Genomic DNA, 17,905 nt, shown 5'->3' with positions numbered 1-17,905 from the left:
ACTACCTCCGGCATGTTTCATGCATCCAGCACACCCCCCAGCGCTCCTTAAATTCGGTTTTTCCTCATTGCTGCCCCTTTGTTTCTGCAGGAATCATGCAGTCGGTGGGGGCCTTTGTCACCTATTTCACGGTCTATGCTGAGCAGGGCTTCCTGCCCTCCACGCTGCTGGGAGTGAGGGTGAACTGGGAGAACAACGCCATCAACGACTTTGAGGATTCCTACGGACAGCAATGGGTAAAGCAGCCCTGGAAATCCCCTTTGCAATTAATAGGAATGAATGAATAGGAATGAATTATTAGGAATTAATTATTAATGGGAATTAATTATTAGGAATCCACACAGAAAATTCCGCCCTGACTAAATTCCCTGCCCACCTGCTTGCTTTAAAATTCCCCCAAAATAAAGGGATAGGGAATGCAAATGAGGGTTAAATGCAAAGAGAATTAGTTTTCAGCTGATGTTCCTGCAGGAGAGACTCTTTAGGGCTTCCTGTCGCACAGCTCCTTCATTCAGCCTCTGCTCCTTCATTCATTCTTCAACAGTTTGCCACCTTCTCACTCACAGCCCCTGCAGGTGCACCTTCCTCTCTGGTCTGGGTGGTCAAACCCCTCAAAATCAATCCTCACCATCCTCTCCCAGCCCCTCTGCCAAGTCCTCTGCAGCCTCCCCCTCTCCCTGCAGAATCACAAGGCACAGGAGGCATTGATAAATCCACACGAACACCCCTCACCCCCAGCTGGTGCTGCAGCCTCGTGACTCAGCCCTGGAATAAAGCTGGGCCCAAATCTGAGCGTTCTGTGCCTAAATCTGGAGGAACCCTGCATTCACACCATGAAGCCTCCCAGGGATGTTTGCAGCAGCCTGGGGGAGGTGGGAGGGTGTGAATTAAAAAGGTTTTGGTGTTTCTTTGGCTCTGCAGACCCACTACCAGCGCATGTACCTGCAGTGGACTGGCTACACAGCCTTCTTTGTCAGCATCACCATCCAGCAGGTGGCTGATCTGATCATCAGGAAAACTCGCAGAAATTCCATTTTCCGCCAGGGCCTCTTCAGGTGAGTTTTGTAGAGGCACAGTCCCAGGATGGTTTGGGTTGGAAGAGACCCTAAAGCTCATCTCATCCCACCTTCCACCATCCCAGGCTGCTCCAGCCTGGCCTCGGGCACTGCCAGGGATCAGGGGCAGCCACAGCTTCCCTGGGCACCTGTGCCAGGGCCTCACTGGGAAGAATTTCCCTCTGAGGGAAGGATTTTTCTCCTATCTAATCTAAACCTGCAGTTTAAGTTAGCCTCCTGCTCCCTTCAGAAGCAGGTGAGCTCAGTGATTTGGCCCTCTCACTTTCAGTCTTTGCACAAAGATTAAGCCTGGCCTTAAACAATCACAAATCTCAGGCAAATATTTTATTACACCTCCCCTCAGGCTCTTTTCTGCTTCAGGGTAGGGATTTTCTTTAAAGACATTGTGCTGGTTGTTCCGAAAATGCACTAGTTTAAAACCAACTTTCCATTCATTAAAATGTTTACTAGAAAAAAAAAAAAAGGGAGTTTCTCTTCCAGATTACTTTCTGAACTCCTTATCAAGAGATAGCGAGTCTGAACTTCTCTGAGATAACTTGAGGCTCTGGGAAGGGAGATACCAGCTGGCCAAACTCCCCCAGACAGCGCTGGCCGCCCTCTGCAAACCTCCAGCCCCAGGAGAATTCCAAATATCAGCTGGGCCAGAGGCCAGCAGCAGAGCTGGCATTGCCTCCCGGCGTTTCTGATAGCAGAGCAATTTATTTTCCATCCTTTATCTGCAGCTGCTGGGCCTACACCTGTGTGTGCTTCCTCCCTGCATTAACACCTGAGTCACCCTGAGCGCATTCCCAGAGCAGCAGGAGCCTTGGGAAGCGCTGCTGGGTGTCTCCCACAGCTGGATTTGGGCTGGGAATGCTGCCAGGACAGGCAGGAGCACTTGGGGTACAGGACAGAGGTGCCCAGCCCTGTGCCTGCAGAGCTCACCTGGAGCGGGGCATTGCAGGCATCCAGAAGGGTCCTGCTGGCACACAGGGGGTTAACTCTGGGGTTAACTCAACCCTCTCACAGGGGTTTAACTCAGCTCTGTCACAGAGGGTTAACTCAACCCTCTCACAGGGGTTTAACTCTGGGGTTAATTCAATCCTCTCACAGGGGTTTAACTCTAGGGTTAGTTTAACTCTGTCACAGAGGTTTAACTCTGGGATTAACCCTCTCACAGAGGGTTAACTCTGGGGTTAATTCAATCCTCTCACAGGGGGCTAACTCTGGGATTAATTTAACTCTCACAGAGGGTTAACTGGGGTTAGTTTAACTCTCTCACAGGGGTTTAACTCTGGGGTTAACTCAACTCTCTCACAGGGGGTTAACTCAGCTCTATCACAGGGGTTAACTCTGGAGTTAATTTAACTCTTACAGGGGGTTAATTCTCTCACAGGGGTTTAACTCTGGGGTTTATTTAATCTCACGGGGGTTAACTCTAGGGTTAGTTTAACTCTCTCACAGGGGTTTAACTCTGGGGTTAGTTTAACTCTCTCACAGGGAGTTAACTCTGGACTAACCCTCTCACAGGGGGTTAACTGTGGGGTTAACTCTCTCAGAGGGGGTTAACTCTGGGGTTAACTCAACTCTCTCACAGGGAGTTAACTCTGGACTAACCCTCTCACAGGGGTTTAACTCTGGGGTTAACTCAACTCTCTCACAGGGGTTTAACTCTGGGGTTGGTTTAACTCTCTCACAGGGGGTTAACTCTGGATTAACCCTCTCACAGGGGTTTAACTCTGGGGTTAGTTTAACTCTCTCACAGGGGGTTAACTCTGGACTAACCCTCTCCCAGGGGGTTAACTCTAGGGTTAGTTTAACTCTCACAGGGGGTTAACTCTTCCTCTCTGTTTTTCCTGCAGGAACAAAGTCATCTGGGTGGGGATATTTTCCCAGATAGGAATTGCTTTGATTCTCACCTATGGCCTTGGACACGTTACAGCCCTGAACTTCACTCCACTCAGGTGAGCTCTGCTGCCACTGAGCTTCTCCTGCCCTCCTTGTGGGCACAGAACAGAATCCTGCACCCCTGCAGGATAAATATTTTTAAAAATTCATATATTCATCACTATTTCTTGGCCAAAAAAGCCATTATTGCCATAATTTCCACATTCTCCTACTGGATTTCCTGTTGAGGATCCCAAAAGCCACCTGTGCAAAACCAACATTTAAATATTTCTTCCATCATCTCCAAGGTTTTGATGAGCACAGCCAGCATTTAACTTCTATTTTAAATAGATCAGCCAGGTGATTTATTGCTGTGATAACACCAGGCAAAATTTCCTTCTGAATAGGACCTGGAATTAATTAATCCAGGAACCACTTGAGACTGGGAGGCTTTACATGCTCATCATCAATTTGAGAGATTAATTAGGAGAAAGGAAAGAGGCCCAAGGGGGGGCAGATTTGTTTCAGTGACACTGAAGAGCACAGACACCCCAGAACTCCAGCTGAGCTGTTCTCAGGTGCCTCTGAATGAGACCTTTTGCCCCACTCCCAGGTTCCAGTACTGGTTTGTGGCTGTGCCTTTTGCCATCCTGATTTGGGTCTACGATGAAATCCGGAAGCTGCTCATCAGGAGACACCCAGGAAGTGAGTGCACTCTTCTAATTGAATTTTAATGGAACATTTCCATTTCATGTGTCTTTTCCCAGCCTTTCACTCCCACCCCCGCCTCAGCTGCCACTTGCAGGTGACTGCTGAAAATAAACCAATTTTATCCAATGATCACTTTTCCTTTTTGAGGAAAAATGACCAATTTTTAGTTATTATTTTTAATATTATATAATTTCATATAATATAATATATTATGCATTATATTTTATAATATATAATACATTATATTATATAACATATAATACATTATATTATAATTATATACTATATATTATATTATATACTATATATTATATTATATATTATATATTATATATAATATTTAACTATATATAATATAATTATATAATTTATATATCTACATATATAAATTATATAATTAATTATAATTATTTGTAATATTTTAAATAATTTAAAAATTATTACTTAATTCAGTATTAAATAATTTAATATTAAATAGTTTTAAATATTAATTTAAAATTAAATATTTAATTAAATAATTAATTCCTGCAGGTTGGTGGGACAAGAACATGTATTACTGAAGAGTCTGACACAGGAGAGCTCCTTCCCCACCTGGCCCAGCCTCTGCTGCTTTCAAGTCCTGTCTGTGCAATATCGAGCATGGATCCACCCCGTGCTGGGGTGAAGAGATTTCATGGATTCAATGAAGAAAAAAGGACTTTAGAGGCTGAGAAATTACCTCCCACTGTACTGTAAAGCCTAGAAATTGAAATGCTACCTATTTTTGTAACTACTACGATTTTCCCTCGTCCAAAGATGGAGTTGGAGAGAACTCTGAGAGGAAAACAGTCCCAAGACAGGAATTCCCCACAATCCAAGGCATTAATTTGCACTGAAGGAGTTGTTTGTTGATTTTTGTGCTGGTAGAACTGAATTCCAAGTGAGTGCACACCTAGATCTGTTTTACCTTGCCACGGGTAATTGTGCTGTATAGGAATCATTTGATAATAAAACTTTTTTTTTTCCAAAAAACTGTTCTCTGTGTTATTTGTTTTTTTTTTAATAAAGACTGAGAGAATCTGAGCGGAATGGGGTCACAGAGGAAAGTGCAGCTCTGCCTTTTTACCCCATTAACAGACCAAACACTTGACCCATTCTGATAAAGGTGTCTTGAAAATCGAGCCATGTTCTATTTTCTGAGTCCCTCAACGAAGGAAGGAAATGATGAATCTGACTCCATGCTCTTAGAAGGCTAATTTATTATTTTATGATTTATATTATATTAAAGAATACTGCACTAAACTATACTAAAGAATAGAGAAAGGATACAGAGAGAAAGGTAAAAGATACTAAAGAAAAACTCACGACTCTCCTCCTTGACACAGCTGGGCCGTAATTGGCCAATAAATCAAAACAATTCTCATGAAACCAATGAAACAATCACCTCTTGGATAAACAATCCTCAAACACATTCCAAAGCAGCAGAGCACAGGAGAAGCAAATGAGATAAAATTGTTTTCCTTTTTCTCTGAGGCTTCTCAGTTTCCCAGGAGAGCAATCCTAGGCAAGGGATTTTCCCAGAAAATACGGATGTGACAAAGCCACAACCAGATTTGAACACTTTGAGACCCCAAATTCAGTTCTCACTTCCCAAAGGTGCCAATCTCCAGGACAAAATAGATATTAGAATTTAGAATTAGTTAGGTACGGACAAAGTTCTTCTCAAAAGGTCACTTCGGCAAGAAGCAGTAGGTCCCAATTCTTGTTTAGACAAACGATTTCCCAATTTTAAAGCAGAAAAAAAAATAATGTTGCTTTTTCACTTTTAAATACAGGTTTAGACAAGTTTTACAAAAGAAACAGGGCAGAAGGAGAACTCTTGTTGCAGCAAAGAGAGAGAAAAACCAAGGAAAGGGAAAATGAGGAATGTTTCCCAATCTAAAGCTGTTTCCATGAACCTAAATTTAAATTTATGGAACTTAAAATAAAATCTAAAAATTTAATAAATTTAAATGTAGATAAAATCAAAATTTTAAAGTTCAATTTCCAATCTAAAGCTGTTCCCATAAACCTAAATTTCAAATAAAATCTAAAACTTAATTAATTTAAATTTAGATAAAATCAAAATTTTAAAGTTAAATTTCCAATCTAAAGCTGTTCCCATAAGCCTAAATTCAAGATAAAATCTAAAATGTAATAATTTTAAATTTTCAATTTAAATTTCCAGTCTAAAGCTCTTCCCTTCCCTGCTAGGAGACACTTGGCATTTTGTGACCTTCTTTCCCTCCCCTTAATGCCTGGCTGGGCATTAATTACCCCAAGCATTAATTATCCCGGTATCTGCGCTTTTCCCAGAGAGACACGAGGAAGAGGAATTGCCAAGGGAGGAGGAAGAGCAGCAGAAAATGAACCTGTAAACAGCGGGCGGGCCCCAATTCCTGATAAATGTGCTTTTATCGCTGGTGATGCAATCCCCGAGCAGGGCACAGGTGCCAGCCTGACTCATTTCACACCTTGGCACCTGCCAGCAGCCATAAAATAAATAAAATTTATTTTATCTTGATTCAATGATAGCAGAGATAGGGGAGAAGCTGCAACATGACCTCATTTCCAGCACTTGTGGCTGGGCCAAAATTCCTGTTCCAACAGAGGAAAGGAGAAGAGGAAATTTGGTGTGAGGGGGGAATTTGCTGGGCAGAGCTGGGAGAGAATGCAGCTGCTTTTGGTTTATTTTTAGAACAAAATATTATAATAAAAATAATAACAATAATAATAAACATAATAATAATGATAATACAATAATAGTGAGGAGAAGAAGGAGGAGAGGAGAAGAAGAAGAAGAAGAAGCAACTATAATATATAATATAGTGTAAGATATTGTATATAATTTATTTATATAATTTATTTATATTATATATTATAATAGATAGTTTATTTCTATTATTTCTATTATTAATTTCTATTATTTATTTCTAAAACAAAAAAACCCCCATCTTTTCTTGAAACAACCCATGGGAAAGATGCCTGGAGAGGTTTTGTGGAATATCCAAGATTAAAAGCAATATATATAATATATAATATAAAACATATAATATATTATATATTATATATAATATATTATATACATTCTAATATATTGTATATTATCTATTATAATATATATAATATAGTGAGATATACTGTATATTATTTATTTACATTATTTATTTCTACTATATATTATTTATGCCTATTATTTATATATTATTTATTTCTATTATTTATTCCTAAAAACGAAAAACCATATTTTCTTGAAACAACCCATTGGGAAAGATGCCTGGAGAGATTTTGTGGATCACCCTTGGAAAGGTTCTGTGGAACACCCCTGGAGATATTTTGTGGAATATCCAAGATTAAAAGCACAGTGGCTGCTCTGCAAAATCATTTCTAGAGTAAAAATCTGGTTTTTTCCCTGCTGGCTGCAGCCCAAATCTACAGAGAATTTTTACAGGAAGGACTTTGTGGTGCTGAGCTCTGTCTCCTGGCAGTTATCACCCCATAAACACATCCCTGGGCAGGGACACCAGCGCTTTGGCTCCTGGTTTTCTTCCTTCCTCTCCCGTTGTCACCTGGATAAAACCCCAGCACTGCTGGCTGCACCAACAGATTTTGCTGCCAAAACTAAAAAAAAAAAAAAACCAAAAACCAACATATTGAGGAGGTTCTGTCCTCAGGATCTCCCACCACAGCAGGACCAAAGCACAGAGCCACAGGAAAGGGATTTCCCAGGATTTTAGGCCGAGGGACAGCCTTGCAGCTGGAGCTCTGGAAATAATCTGGATTCATGGCTGTATTCCCAGGAATATTCTTTTAAATATCACAAACCATTCAGTCCCTGGGAAATGCAACATCAGGGGGAACATTGACTGCTCTGCTTGAAGAAAAATCAAATGAAGAAAGAGGAAGAAGCAAAGCAATGCAAGCTGGAAAAAAACTCAGCAGCAGAAAAAAAGGAAAATTTGAGAGGAAAACTTAAAAGCCAGATGGGATCCATCCATTTAAACACCAACATATGTTCCTGAGAGGAGAGCAAAGGAATTCTGTCTCCTGTCAGAAGAGATGAGTGGAGGAATTGCATTTTCTGTTTCTTATTTAGCACAGAAGATTCATTTGTTCATATATGTTTTCCCACCCTTCAAATTATGATAATAATAGTAATAATAAAAATAATAAAATGTATCTAGTAGTAAAAAACTCATCTGAAGTTGAATGTTCTGTGTGAGGCTGAATGAAAAAGCCAAACATAAACCTGACCTGCAAAACAAATTCTCTTCCTTCCCAGCTAGCACATAAGGAGCTTGCCAGCTCAGTTATTCAGAATTTGGATTATTATGTGTTTATTCTGCCCAGATTGGGAATTTAACTAAACCTCTCTAAGATTCCTGATCTGGGAGCCACCAGGATGTGGAGATGCCACGGTGAGCATCTTTAACCTGCTCACAAATGGGAGGCAAAGCAGATTAAAGGGAATAAATGATGGTTTATTGCCAAATGAGGGTCTCATGTCCCCTCTGTGCAAGGGTGATGGGGAGGAATTCACATTTCCCACATCAGGAAATAGAACAATTTTTATCAGGAAATCAGGAAGTATAAAACGGGGGAAAATAAATCAGGAAATATAACAAATGGGGGGAAAAGCCCCTTAGAAGATCAATAACAGCAAAAAAAAAAAAAAAAAAGAAAGAAAAAAAGGAAAAAAAGACGAAAAAAAGAAAGAAAAAGAAAAAAAAACCAAGAAAAAAAAAAAAAGAAGAAACAGAAATAGTAATCAAAGGCAGCTAATTTATCTGGAGCAAACACCTCCAACCCAGCAAATGCTTCCAAAATAGTTTGTACCTGTAGGGTCAGTTTTGTTTTTAACAAGGATTGACAATAGAAGCTCCTTTGTGTTTCAAACATTTCTTTGTCCCAGCTCTCTTCAAAGGCTGAGAGAGATTTTTGTTCACCCCGAGAGCTCTGAATGCTCCCTGAGAGCTCTGTGTGCGCCCCAAGGGCTCCGAGCATTCCCTGAGAGCTCCAGAGCTCGGCTGCCTGCGCCTCAATCCCTCCAATATCTCCCCAAAATGTTCTTTGCCATCTGTTTTACCCCATCCACGCCTGAGCAGACAGCTCAGATCAGAGGTTTGCAAAGAAATCAGAATATTGACATCATTTCCAACAAGGGCAGAGCCAGTGAACGCCTAAAGACAGATTGGGTGTTTCTAAATCTCAGAGATTTTCCAGGGTTGCAAAAGGAGCGTGGACAGAAAGGAACTTCCCAGTGTTACAGAAGGAAAATGGAAAGAAAGGAAATTTCCAGTGTTACAGGAGGAAAATGGACAGAAAGGGAAATTTCCAGTGTTACAGAAGGAAAATGGACAGAAAGGGAAATTTCCAGTGTTACAAAAGGAACATGGACAGAAAGGAACTTTCCAGAGTTAAAAAAGGAAAATGGACAAAAAGGAAATTTCTAGAGTTATAGAAGGAAAACAGACAAAAAGGAACTTTCCAGAGTTAGGAAAGGAACATGGACAGGAACTTTCCAGAGTTACAGAAGGAAAATGGACAAAAAGGAACTTTCCAGAGTTATAGAAGGGGACCAAAAGGAACTTTCCAGAGTTACAAAAGGAAAATGGACAAAAAGGAACTTTCCAGAGTTACAGAAGGAAAATGGACCAAAAGGAACTTTCCAGAGTTACAGAAGGAAAATGGACAAAAAGGAACTTTCCAGAGTTACAGAAGGACACCAGGCCAGAGGCAGGGGAAGAATGAACCCTGCACTCGCCCATGGGGTTTTTGGAGCCAGCAGGGCTGGGAATTGCTGCCCAGGACAGGACAGGTCACTGCATGACAGCACAAACAGGGAACGGCAGCAGGACCTCCCTGCCCAGTGTTGACACCTGATTAGGGCAGGAGGTTGTGGGACCTGATGCAAGAACTCAATTTTAACCCCATAAACTCAGGGAGCACTGCAATGGTCAGGTTAATCACGAGGAGAAGTGCAAAGAAAATGAAAAAAATCCACTGCAAACTCAAATACAAATAACAAGGGAAGGTACAAAGGCACCTCCCCCCCAGCCTCAGGATGGGTTTTTAAGTAGCAGCATCACAAATCAATTCTCACACTTAGTGCTGCATCATTTATTCCCTTTAATCTGCTTTGCCTCCCATTTGTGAGCAGGTTAAAGATGCTCACCGTGGCATCTCCACATCCTGGTGGCTCCCAGATCAGGAATCTTAGAGAGGTTTAGTTAAATTCCCAATCTGGGCAGAATAAACACATAATAATCCAAATTCTGAATAACTGAGCTGGCAAGCTCCTTATGTGCTAGCTGGGAAGGAAGAGAATTTGTTTTGCAGGTCAGGTTTATGTTTGGCTTTTTCATTCAGCCTCACACAGAACATTCAACTTTAGATGAGTTTTTTACTACTAGATACATTTTATTATTATTATTATTATTATTATTATTATTATTATTATTATTATTATTATTATTATTATTATTATTATTATTTGAAAGGTGGGAAAAATATATGAACAAATGAATCATGAGAGATACTTCTGTGCTAAATAAGAAAATGCAATTCCTCCACTCATCTCTTACTTGTAAATCCCTCAGGTCAGCTCTGCAGCCTCAGCAGGTGCAGACATTGCTCTCAGCCAGGTAAAAGCAATCATTTATTTTTAAAATGTGCAATGAAGTGCAGCAGATTTTGAACCCTCCAAGCAGGGTGGAGGTTTTTTTCCTGCCACAACTGCACTCCAAGCAAAGCAAGAGTTAACTCCCTGCCTCATAAACTGAGAAATCTCTGCTGAGCACAAAACCCTTCCTTGCTCCAGCCCCAGCCAGACTGGGCAGGTCTGGGATCGCTGCTGATTGCCCTGAGCTCCACAGCTTCCCTTCACCTCCTTTTGCTCAACAGCATTTTCCTGGCACAGTTTCCTCTGGTCTGAACCAGCTCTCCCCCTCCCGGCTCCAAAAAAAATCCCAGCACTTTCCCCTTTCACCTGGGTGTCCCTGGCAATTCCTGCAGCCAGGAGAAAAGGGAGAGCTGGCTCAGATAAAAAGGGAAATGTGGAAGAGTTTTACAGGGACTTCTGTGAGTCAGAGAGGAGTTTGATAAGAGGATCCACGTTTACCTCTGAAAGAATTTCCTACCGAGGTCATCGACACAGAAACCAAGAAAGAAAGAAGGAGAAATAAAAGAAACCTGCAACTCTCTATTCCATGAGCACTTTGTTTGTCTTTCCTGACCGAGGAGTAAACTGAAGAATTTTGTAAGAATGTATAAAAAGCATGCTAGAATAAAAACAGGTTTGAAACCTTCTGAAAATGGAGTGTTGCTTTGTGTTGTCCCCATCTCAACCATGACCATCTCAACTATGACAGGGAAAGGGAGAATTAGAGGCCAAACTTTGTCCAATGCAGCTGTAAAATTCTGTGTACGGTGGTGAATTGGGCTGGCTGCTCTGCCTGTTGGCCCTCAAAAATCTATTTATAACAAGATTTCATAGCTGGAGTTAGTGGGATTTTAGGTCCTCCTTCCTAACACAGGGATTCTGAACGAGGCAGGACTGTTTATCCTGAGTGAGGCCAACGGAATAATTCTAATAGTTCCTGCTCTCTATTAGATCTGGAATTATTAGAATTATTCTATTAATTATTCAATAATAAGTAATAATTCTATTGTTATAATACTAAGACTACTACTAATAATAATACTAATAGTACTACTAATAATTCTATTATTATTCTAATAATTCTGCTCTCTATTAGATCTGGAATTATTAGAATTATTCTATTAATTATTCAATAATAAATAATAATTCTACTGTAATACCACTACTACTACTAATAATAATAATACTAATACTACTAATAATAATTCTATTATTATTCTAATAATTCCTGCTCTCTATTAGATCTGGAATTATTAAAATTATTCTGTTAATTATTCAATAATAAATAATAATTCTACTGTAATAATACTACTACTACTACTAATAATAATACTAATACTACTAATAATAATTCTATTATTATTCTAATAATTCCTGCTCTCTATTAGATCTGGAATTATTAAAATTATTCTGTTAATTATTCAATAATTAATAATAATTATATTGTAATAATACTAATACTACTACTAATAATAATACTAATACTACTAATAATAATTATATTATTATTCTAATAATTCCTGCTCTCTATTAGATCTGGAATTATTAGAATTATTCTATTAATTATTCAATAATAAATAATAATTATATTGTAATACTACTACTACTAATGCTACTAATAATAATTCTATTATTATTCTAATAATTCCTGCTCTCTCTCAGAGCTGTGTGAGGCTGAATTCCCGTGTGTGCCCCTGTGATCACGCCGCAGTCTGAGTTTGGCAGCAGCAGCAGAGCCATGTGCGGTGTCTCAGGTGTGCTGTGGAGATTCTCCAGGGGCAGCTGCAGGGCACATTCCCCTCCCTGGGAATCACCCTCCTGTGGGACCCTGGAAATGCCTGGGAGCTGGGAATTCCCTGGGATAGGATTCAAGAGAGGGAGAACTGGGAGAATTTGTGATGTTGAGACTCCAGCAAGGGCTGCAGGAACACGCTGAGGGTTTGTGTTCTGTGAAGTGAGAGTGTCTTCAGTGTCATGAGCTTGTGGGGAGGAGTTCCCCTTTCCAAATAAAAACTGCAGCCAAATTATATATTGAAAACTTCTTTTTTTTTTATTTCTGATGCATCACCTCCAGTGCAAGAAATCTCTTTGGCAGACACCAGGGCACTCCTGACCCGTGTTTATCTCTGCCAGGAGGGGAAGGAAAAGCCAGAAATTCACATTCTCATGCAAACATTTGCAGACAGCTGTTCCCACTACAGCCACTGGAAACAGAGCTGGTCACAGGGGTGCTGAAAAGTCACCCCCAGCTCACGGCCTGGATTTATTCCTGCAATTCAAGGGCTCACTGGGATGGCCACTGCTGAGGGCAGCCCCTTCTCTGAGGGGCTGTGGTGCAGCAAAGTCAGCAGACTGTGAGGAGAGAGACAACATTTCATGGAAAAATCAGGATTATTTTGCCACTCTTGGGCCTTCACACCTTGTCAGGAATTTATGTATTTATTATTTATTTATATAGATTACATATTACATGTTATATATTTTATATATATATATATATATATATAAAATACATTATACATTATACATTATACATTATACATTATATATTATATATTATATATTATATATTATATATTATATATTATATATCTTTATTTTAGATATTATTTATTTATTTATTTTTATTTATTAGCATTACATCCTGCTTTACAGAGATCCCCACCGAGCTCTGACCCCACAGTTCCAGCCCTGTCCTCTGACAGCTTCCCCCAAAACTGGCTCCATTAATTTCTCCTGATTCCAGAGGGAAAAGCCCTCCTCCTCAGTCATGCCCTGTTTTGTGGGAAATAGTAAAGGTAAGGAGATTTTCAGAAAGCTGGGAAAGCATGGTTTAGAAACAGAAAGAGCAGTGAAAATTAGAGTCAGCTGCAAAGTCTGAAGGTAGAAAAAGTCACAATATAACAGCAAGCAAGGACATGAAATAATGGCTGGAGCTTTAGACTTGGCTAAGAGAGGTGGTTTTGGTTGAATTATTCAGAAATACTGAATGTAAGAATTCAAATTATCAGCTCTGTGTTACACTTTATTGAAACAACAGCTGGAAGGACTGAAAGTCTGAAAGTCTAAAATGAAAGTCTGAGAATCCTGTTGCTGTCTTGGTTTATAATTAAGAGGTCTTTTCACCTGCTTGAGCTGGGTCCCCTCATGAACTTTTCCCAAAATATTCTTTTGCAATGAGTGAAAAACTGGCCCAGACCCACCAGCAGGAAGGGCCTCCCCAGGAACAGGAATTTTCTGGCAGCTCTGCACACCCCTAATCACCCAACCCATCGAATTCCAGGCAGCAGCAAGTTTGCATTTGTGATAACCCTCAACTCCTTCAACTCCACAACACAAAACTCTCAGCTTGAAAATAAATTTCAACCTGAAGGTGCAAAATATGTAACGAGCACAGAAATTCCAGACATTGACCCCCAGCAGATTCCCTGGATGAGCCCCAGAGCAGCAGAGTTTCCTTCTGGAAGCTGAGAGATGCTATCTTCAAAGCTCATTTCAATGTTTACATGTCCCAAATGCTGCTTAGGAACTGGAGCTCAGCTGGAATCAACTTCAGCTGGTTTGGTGCTGCTAAAAACCCTTGGGATGTTTTCCCAGGACTTTCAAGGAGAATGCCCAGGAGAGCAATGCAATATTTGCACTTAAGGACAAACATGATATTTTCTAGAATACCCATAGGAAAAAACCAGTCTAGAACTGTGTGTTTTATTTAACAACCTATTCTAAAACACCATCACTATTTTTAACTAACACCCTTTTCATTGGAAAATGAATTGCAGCAGGTGATGGCTTTTCTTGGTAAAGATTTGGAAGACCGAATCCTTCTGTTTCATGGAAACTCCAAGCAAAATTCTAAAATGAATAAGAAAAATAATTGTGGTTTTGGGTTTTTTTTGGGGGGGGAAAGGGGAGGGTTTTTTTGGATTTTATTTTTTGGTTTTCGTGTGTTTTTCGTTGGGTTTTGTTTTGGTTTTGGTTTTTTGTTTTGTTTTTGGTTTTGTGTGGGTTTTTTTTGGTTTTTTTTTTGGTTGTTGTTTGGTTGGTTGGGGTAATTTTTTTTTTTTTGTTTGTTTGTTTGGGATTTTTTTGGGTTTTTTTGTTTTTTTTTTCCTGAAAAAACCAGAAGGATCTTGAAAAACAGCCAGGTATCTATGAGAGGGAGTTTAGGAGCACAACTGCTGAAGGTTTAAAAGGCTGTGCCCAGCTTGGGTGGCCTGTCCTGCCCATCCCAGCCAGGACGTGCCTGTGTCTTCCACCCCCTCACCCTGACAGCCTCCTGTGCCTTGCTTCCCTAAATAAACACCCTCCAGAACAGATATATTCCAGTATTTATCCTCCTAAACCCTCCAGGTTAACTGGGAATTTTATAAAATATATAAAACCCCACCCAGGATGAGGGGGCAGGACACCAGAACCCCAAAAAGAGAGAGATGGGAAATGAGCAAATTCACCTCTAATTCTGTTTAATTCCCTGCAAGAACACGACCCCCTGGATCTGCCTGCAAGGGCAAAATCAGAATTCTTGCACCAGCAAGACTCAGCAGCCCTAAAGGAGAAGCTTTTCCTGATGCCAAGGGGAATGGAATAAATATTAATTGAATTAAATGTTCTTCAGGACAAGAAATGTGTAGTGAGGTGCAAAATAGGCAGAAAAGATAAAAAAGAAATAAAAATTAACAGATTTCTCTGCCAAACGAGGTGGCTTGGGCAGCTGTGATATCTCTGCCCTGCCAGGCACCAAAGCCAGGAGCTGGCACCACAGTGGGGTCAGTGCAGCTGAACTGGGCCTTTTATAGCACCAAGAAACACAGATTTTACAGAAATAGCAGGGCCTGCCGCTCCTCACACAGGTCAGCTTATTGCTGAGCCTTTCCCTACAAATCCCACCCCAAAAAACCCCCATAACTGCCCTTTTATGCACTATGGTGGAGCCCCACTGTTAGCTCAATAAACCAATCTCATTCCAGGCTCAGGGGGATAAATTAAAACTATTTTATCAGTCACCTGCTGCCAGCAGGCAAGAAACATCCTAATCTCCTTATCTTGACAATAAAAATATTGAAAGTGATTGCATTATTTATTTTTCCAAGCTCTGATTTCTTCAGCCGTTCCAACCCTGCATATTCTCCATGCTTCTCCAGCCACCACTCTTGTAAAACTGGAAAAAAAAAGAGACAACTTCTGGGGCTGTGCAACTGAGAAACAGCAGGAAAAACCACATTGTTCTGTGCAAGTCTTGCTTCTACAGCAGAAATTCCTACCCTGGCCAGGCCTGAGCCCTGTGAGCTGCTCCCCTCTCCCAGAGCAGGATTTTTGGTGGTGTCACAGACGTCTTTTCATTAAGAATCCTTTCCTTAGATTTTTTCCTCCTGAGAAGCTGAGAGACCTCAGGAACAAAATGTAACCAATGGTTATCTGCTGCTGTGGAATGCAACAGGTGCATCTGGGATTGGCCTCATGTGGTTGTTTCTAATTAATGGCCAATCACAGCCCAGCTGGCTCGGACAGAGAGTCTGGGACAGCTGCCTTTGTTATCATTCCTTTTCTTTCTATTCTATTCTTAGCCAGCCCTCTGAGATGAACCTTTTCTTCTATTCTTTTAGTATAGTTTTAATATAATATATATCATAAAATAATAAATCAGCCTTCTGTAACATGGAGTCAGATCCTCGTCTCTTCCCTCATCCTCAGACTCCTGTGACCACCGTCACATGGTGGAGCAGTGAAACTTATCCAGGTGTAAATTCAAAATCTCAATGATTTTCTGAGAGGTGAAACCTTTTCTTCTGAGGTGAAACCTTTTCTTCTATTCTTTTAGTATAGTTTTAATATAATATATATCATAGAATAACAAATCAAGCCTTCTGTAACATGGAGTCAGATCCTCATCTCTTCCCTCATCCTCAGACCCCTGTGACCACCGTCACATGGTGGAGCAGTGAAACTTATCCAGGTGTAAATTCAAAATCTCAGTGATTTTCTGAGAGGGTTGTTAATCAGAGTGAGCACTTAAACAGCAGCAGTGAATCCTAAACCAAGTCTGAAATGCATTTAGCAGGGTCCTGGCACTGTAGGGATGGGACAAAGAGAGACGGGGAGAGGATTCCAGAGGGGTGGGAGCAAATGCTTGAGGAACACCTCGGCAAAAGTGCTGCACGAATAAAAACCAGAATATTTCAAGGGATTTTCAGATCCACAACAGGGAAATCCCCCAAAGCAGAAAGCCCAATAACCTCCAGGAGCTGCCCTTCCTTCTCCTGGAGGGGAAAGTGCAGCCAGGGAGGAGGGAAGGGGGGAGTTAAAGCCGAGCTTAAGTCCCAGCAGAGCTTCGCAGCTGAGTCTGAGCTGGGCTCTGCTCTGCCTGCAGGCAGGGCTGGCAGCAGCACTGCTTCTGTGGCAGAATGAGCAGGAAAAGCACACACAGTGCTATTTTTGAAGATGCCTGCAGCACTGGATCCTTGTAGCCTCCTTTTCTTTTTTTTTTTTTTTTTCCCTCACTGAGAATTTCAGTGAGCGAGATGAGAAATGTGATCACAACACTGACCAGGGCCAGGAGGTGCAGGGCACCAGAACACCTAAGTCACATCAAAACCTTGCAGAAAGCAAACTGGAGACAGCAAAAGCTTTTGCAGACTCCCCTGGTCACAAGGAGCACGAGAGCCGGGTCACTGCTTTTAACCAAAAAACACTAAGCACAAAAATGACAGAGCAGTGGCATCCTTGCAGATTATTCCAATTTCTAAATTCCTAAATTTCAGCCATTTAGGAGCTTCCTTAGTTGTAATTTGATCATTTCCACCATTTTCACTAAATTCCTAAATTTCAGCCATTTAGGAGCTTCCTTAGATACAGTTTGATCATTTCCACCATTTTCACTAAATTCCTAAATTTCAGCCATTTAGGAGCTTCCTTAGATGTAATTTGATCATTTCCACCATTTTCACTAAATTCCTAAATTTCAGCCATTTAGGAGCTTCCTTAGATATAATCTGAACATTTCCACCATTTTCACGGTCCCTAGCAGCCCAAATCTATCCAGTAAAACCATCTTTTCCCCCATGGAGTGTTTTATTTTTCCCCCACGAATAAAATCATCCCGAATGAGTGACTTAAGGGCAGAGTACACTTTAAATATCATTTCCTATGGCACTGTAACAGGTGATAACTGAAGTCCAGACAGGGATTTTATAGCAGGAAAATTGATCTGTGTCTGCCAGGTAGATAAAGGAGGTGCCTGTGACCTGCAAGGGCTAAACCAGCTTTTTTAATGAGTTACAATGCTGTCACACACAGCCAGAGGTCACTGAGTGCTGGCAGGGACACTGGTGACAGAGATCCACCTGCACGGGGCCTTTCATCCGAGCAGCTCCGGCACTGAATCCCTGCCAGCTTGGGAGGAACAGTGATGTCATGCTGTAAACCTGGCTCCATTCACCTAAAAACCAGGTGTGAACCTGTGCCAACAGCCCAAACAACCTCAGCTCCAGTTTCCCACCAGTTCCAGGCTCTTCCAAAGCACAAACAGGGACGGCTTTGGCAGCAGAGCCAGAGAGAGCAGCAGCCAGGAGCAGCT

The 17,905-nt window shown here is 41.0% G+C and overlaps 1 protein-coding gene across 1 annotated transcript in view; it reads left to right on the top strand.

Moving 5' to 3' along the window:
- ATP12A (ATPase H+/K+ transporting non-gastric alpha2 subunit) overlaps window positions 1–4,658 on the top strand; it is a 49,305-nt gene extending 44,647 nt beyond the window's left edge. Inside the window, exons 19-23 of the mRNA XM_036404836.1 lie at window positions 91–236; window positions 922–1,055; window positions 2,918–3,019; window positions 3,556–3,647; window positions 4,185–4,658. Of these exons, the coding sequence (XP_036260729.1) occupies window positions 91–236; window positions 922–1,055; window positions 2,918–3,019; window positions 3,556–3,647; window positions 4,185–4,213 (503 nt within the window). The 3' untranslated portion in view covers window positions 4,214–4,658. The remainder of the gene's footprint in view (window positions 1–90; window positions 237–921; window positions 1,056–2,917; window positions 3,020–3,555; window positions 3,648–4,184) is intronic.
- The last annotated feature ends 13,247 nt before the right edge of the window (window positions 4,659–17,905 follow it).

The sequence above is a fragment of the Molothrus ater genome, chromosome 22 (assembly GCF_012460135.2).
Source record: "Molothrus ater isolate BHLD 08-10-18 breed brown headed cowbird chromosome 22, BPBGC_Mater_1.1, whole genome shotgun sequence".
Lineage (NCBI taxonomy): Eukaryota > Metazoa > Chordata > Aves > Passeriformes > Icteridae > Molothrus > Molothrus ater.
The sequence above is the reverse complement of the archived record's forward strand: the minus strand, read 5'-3'. Positions and strand labels throughout refer to the sequence as shown.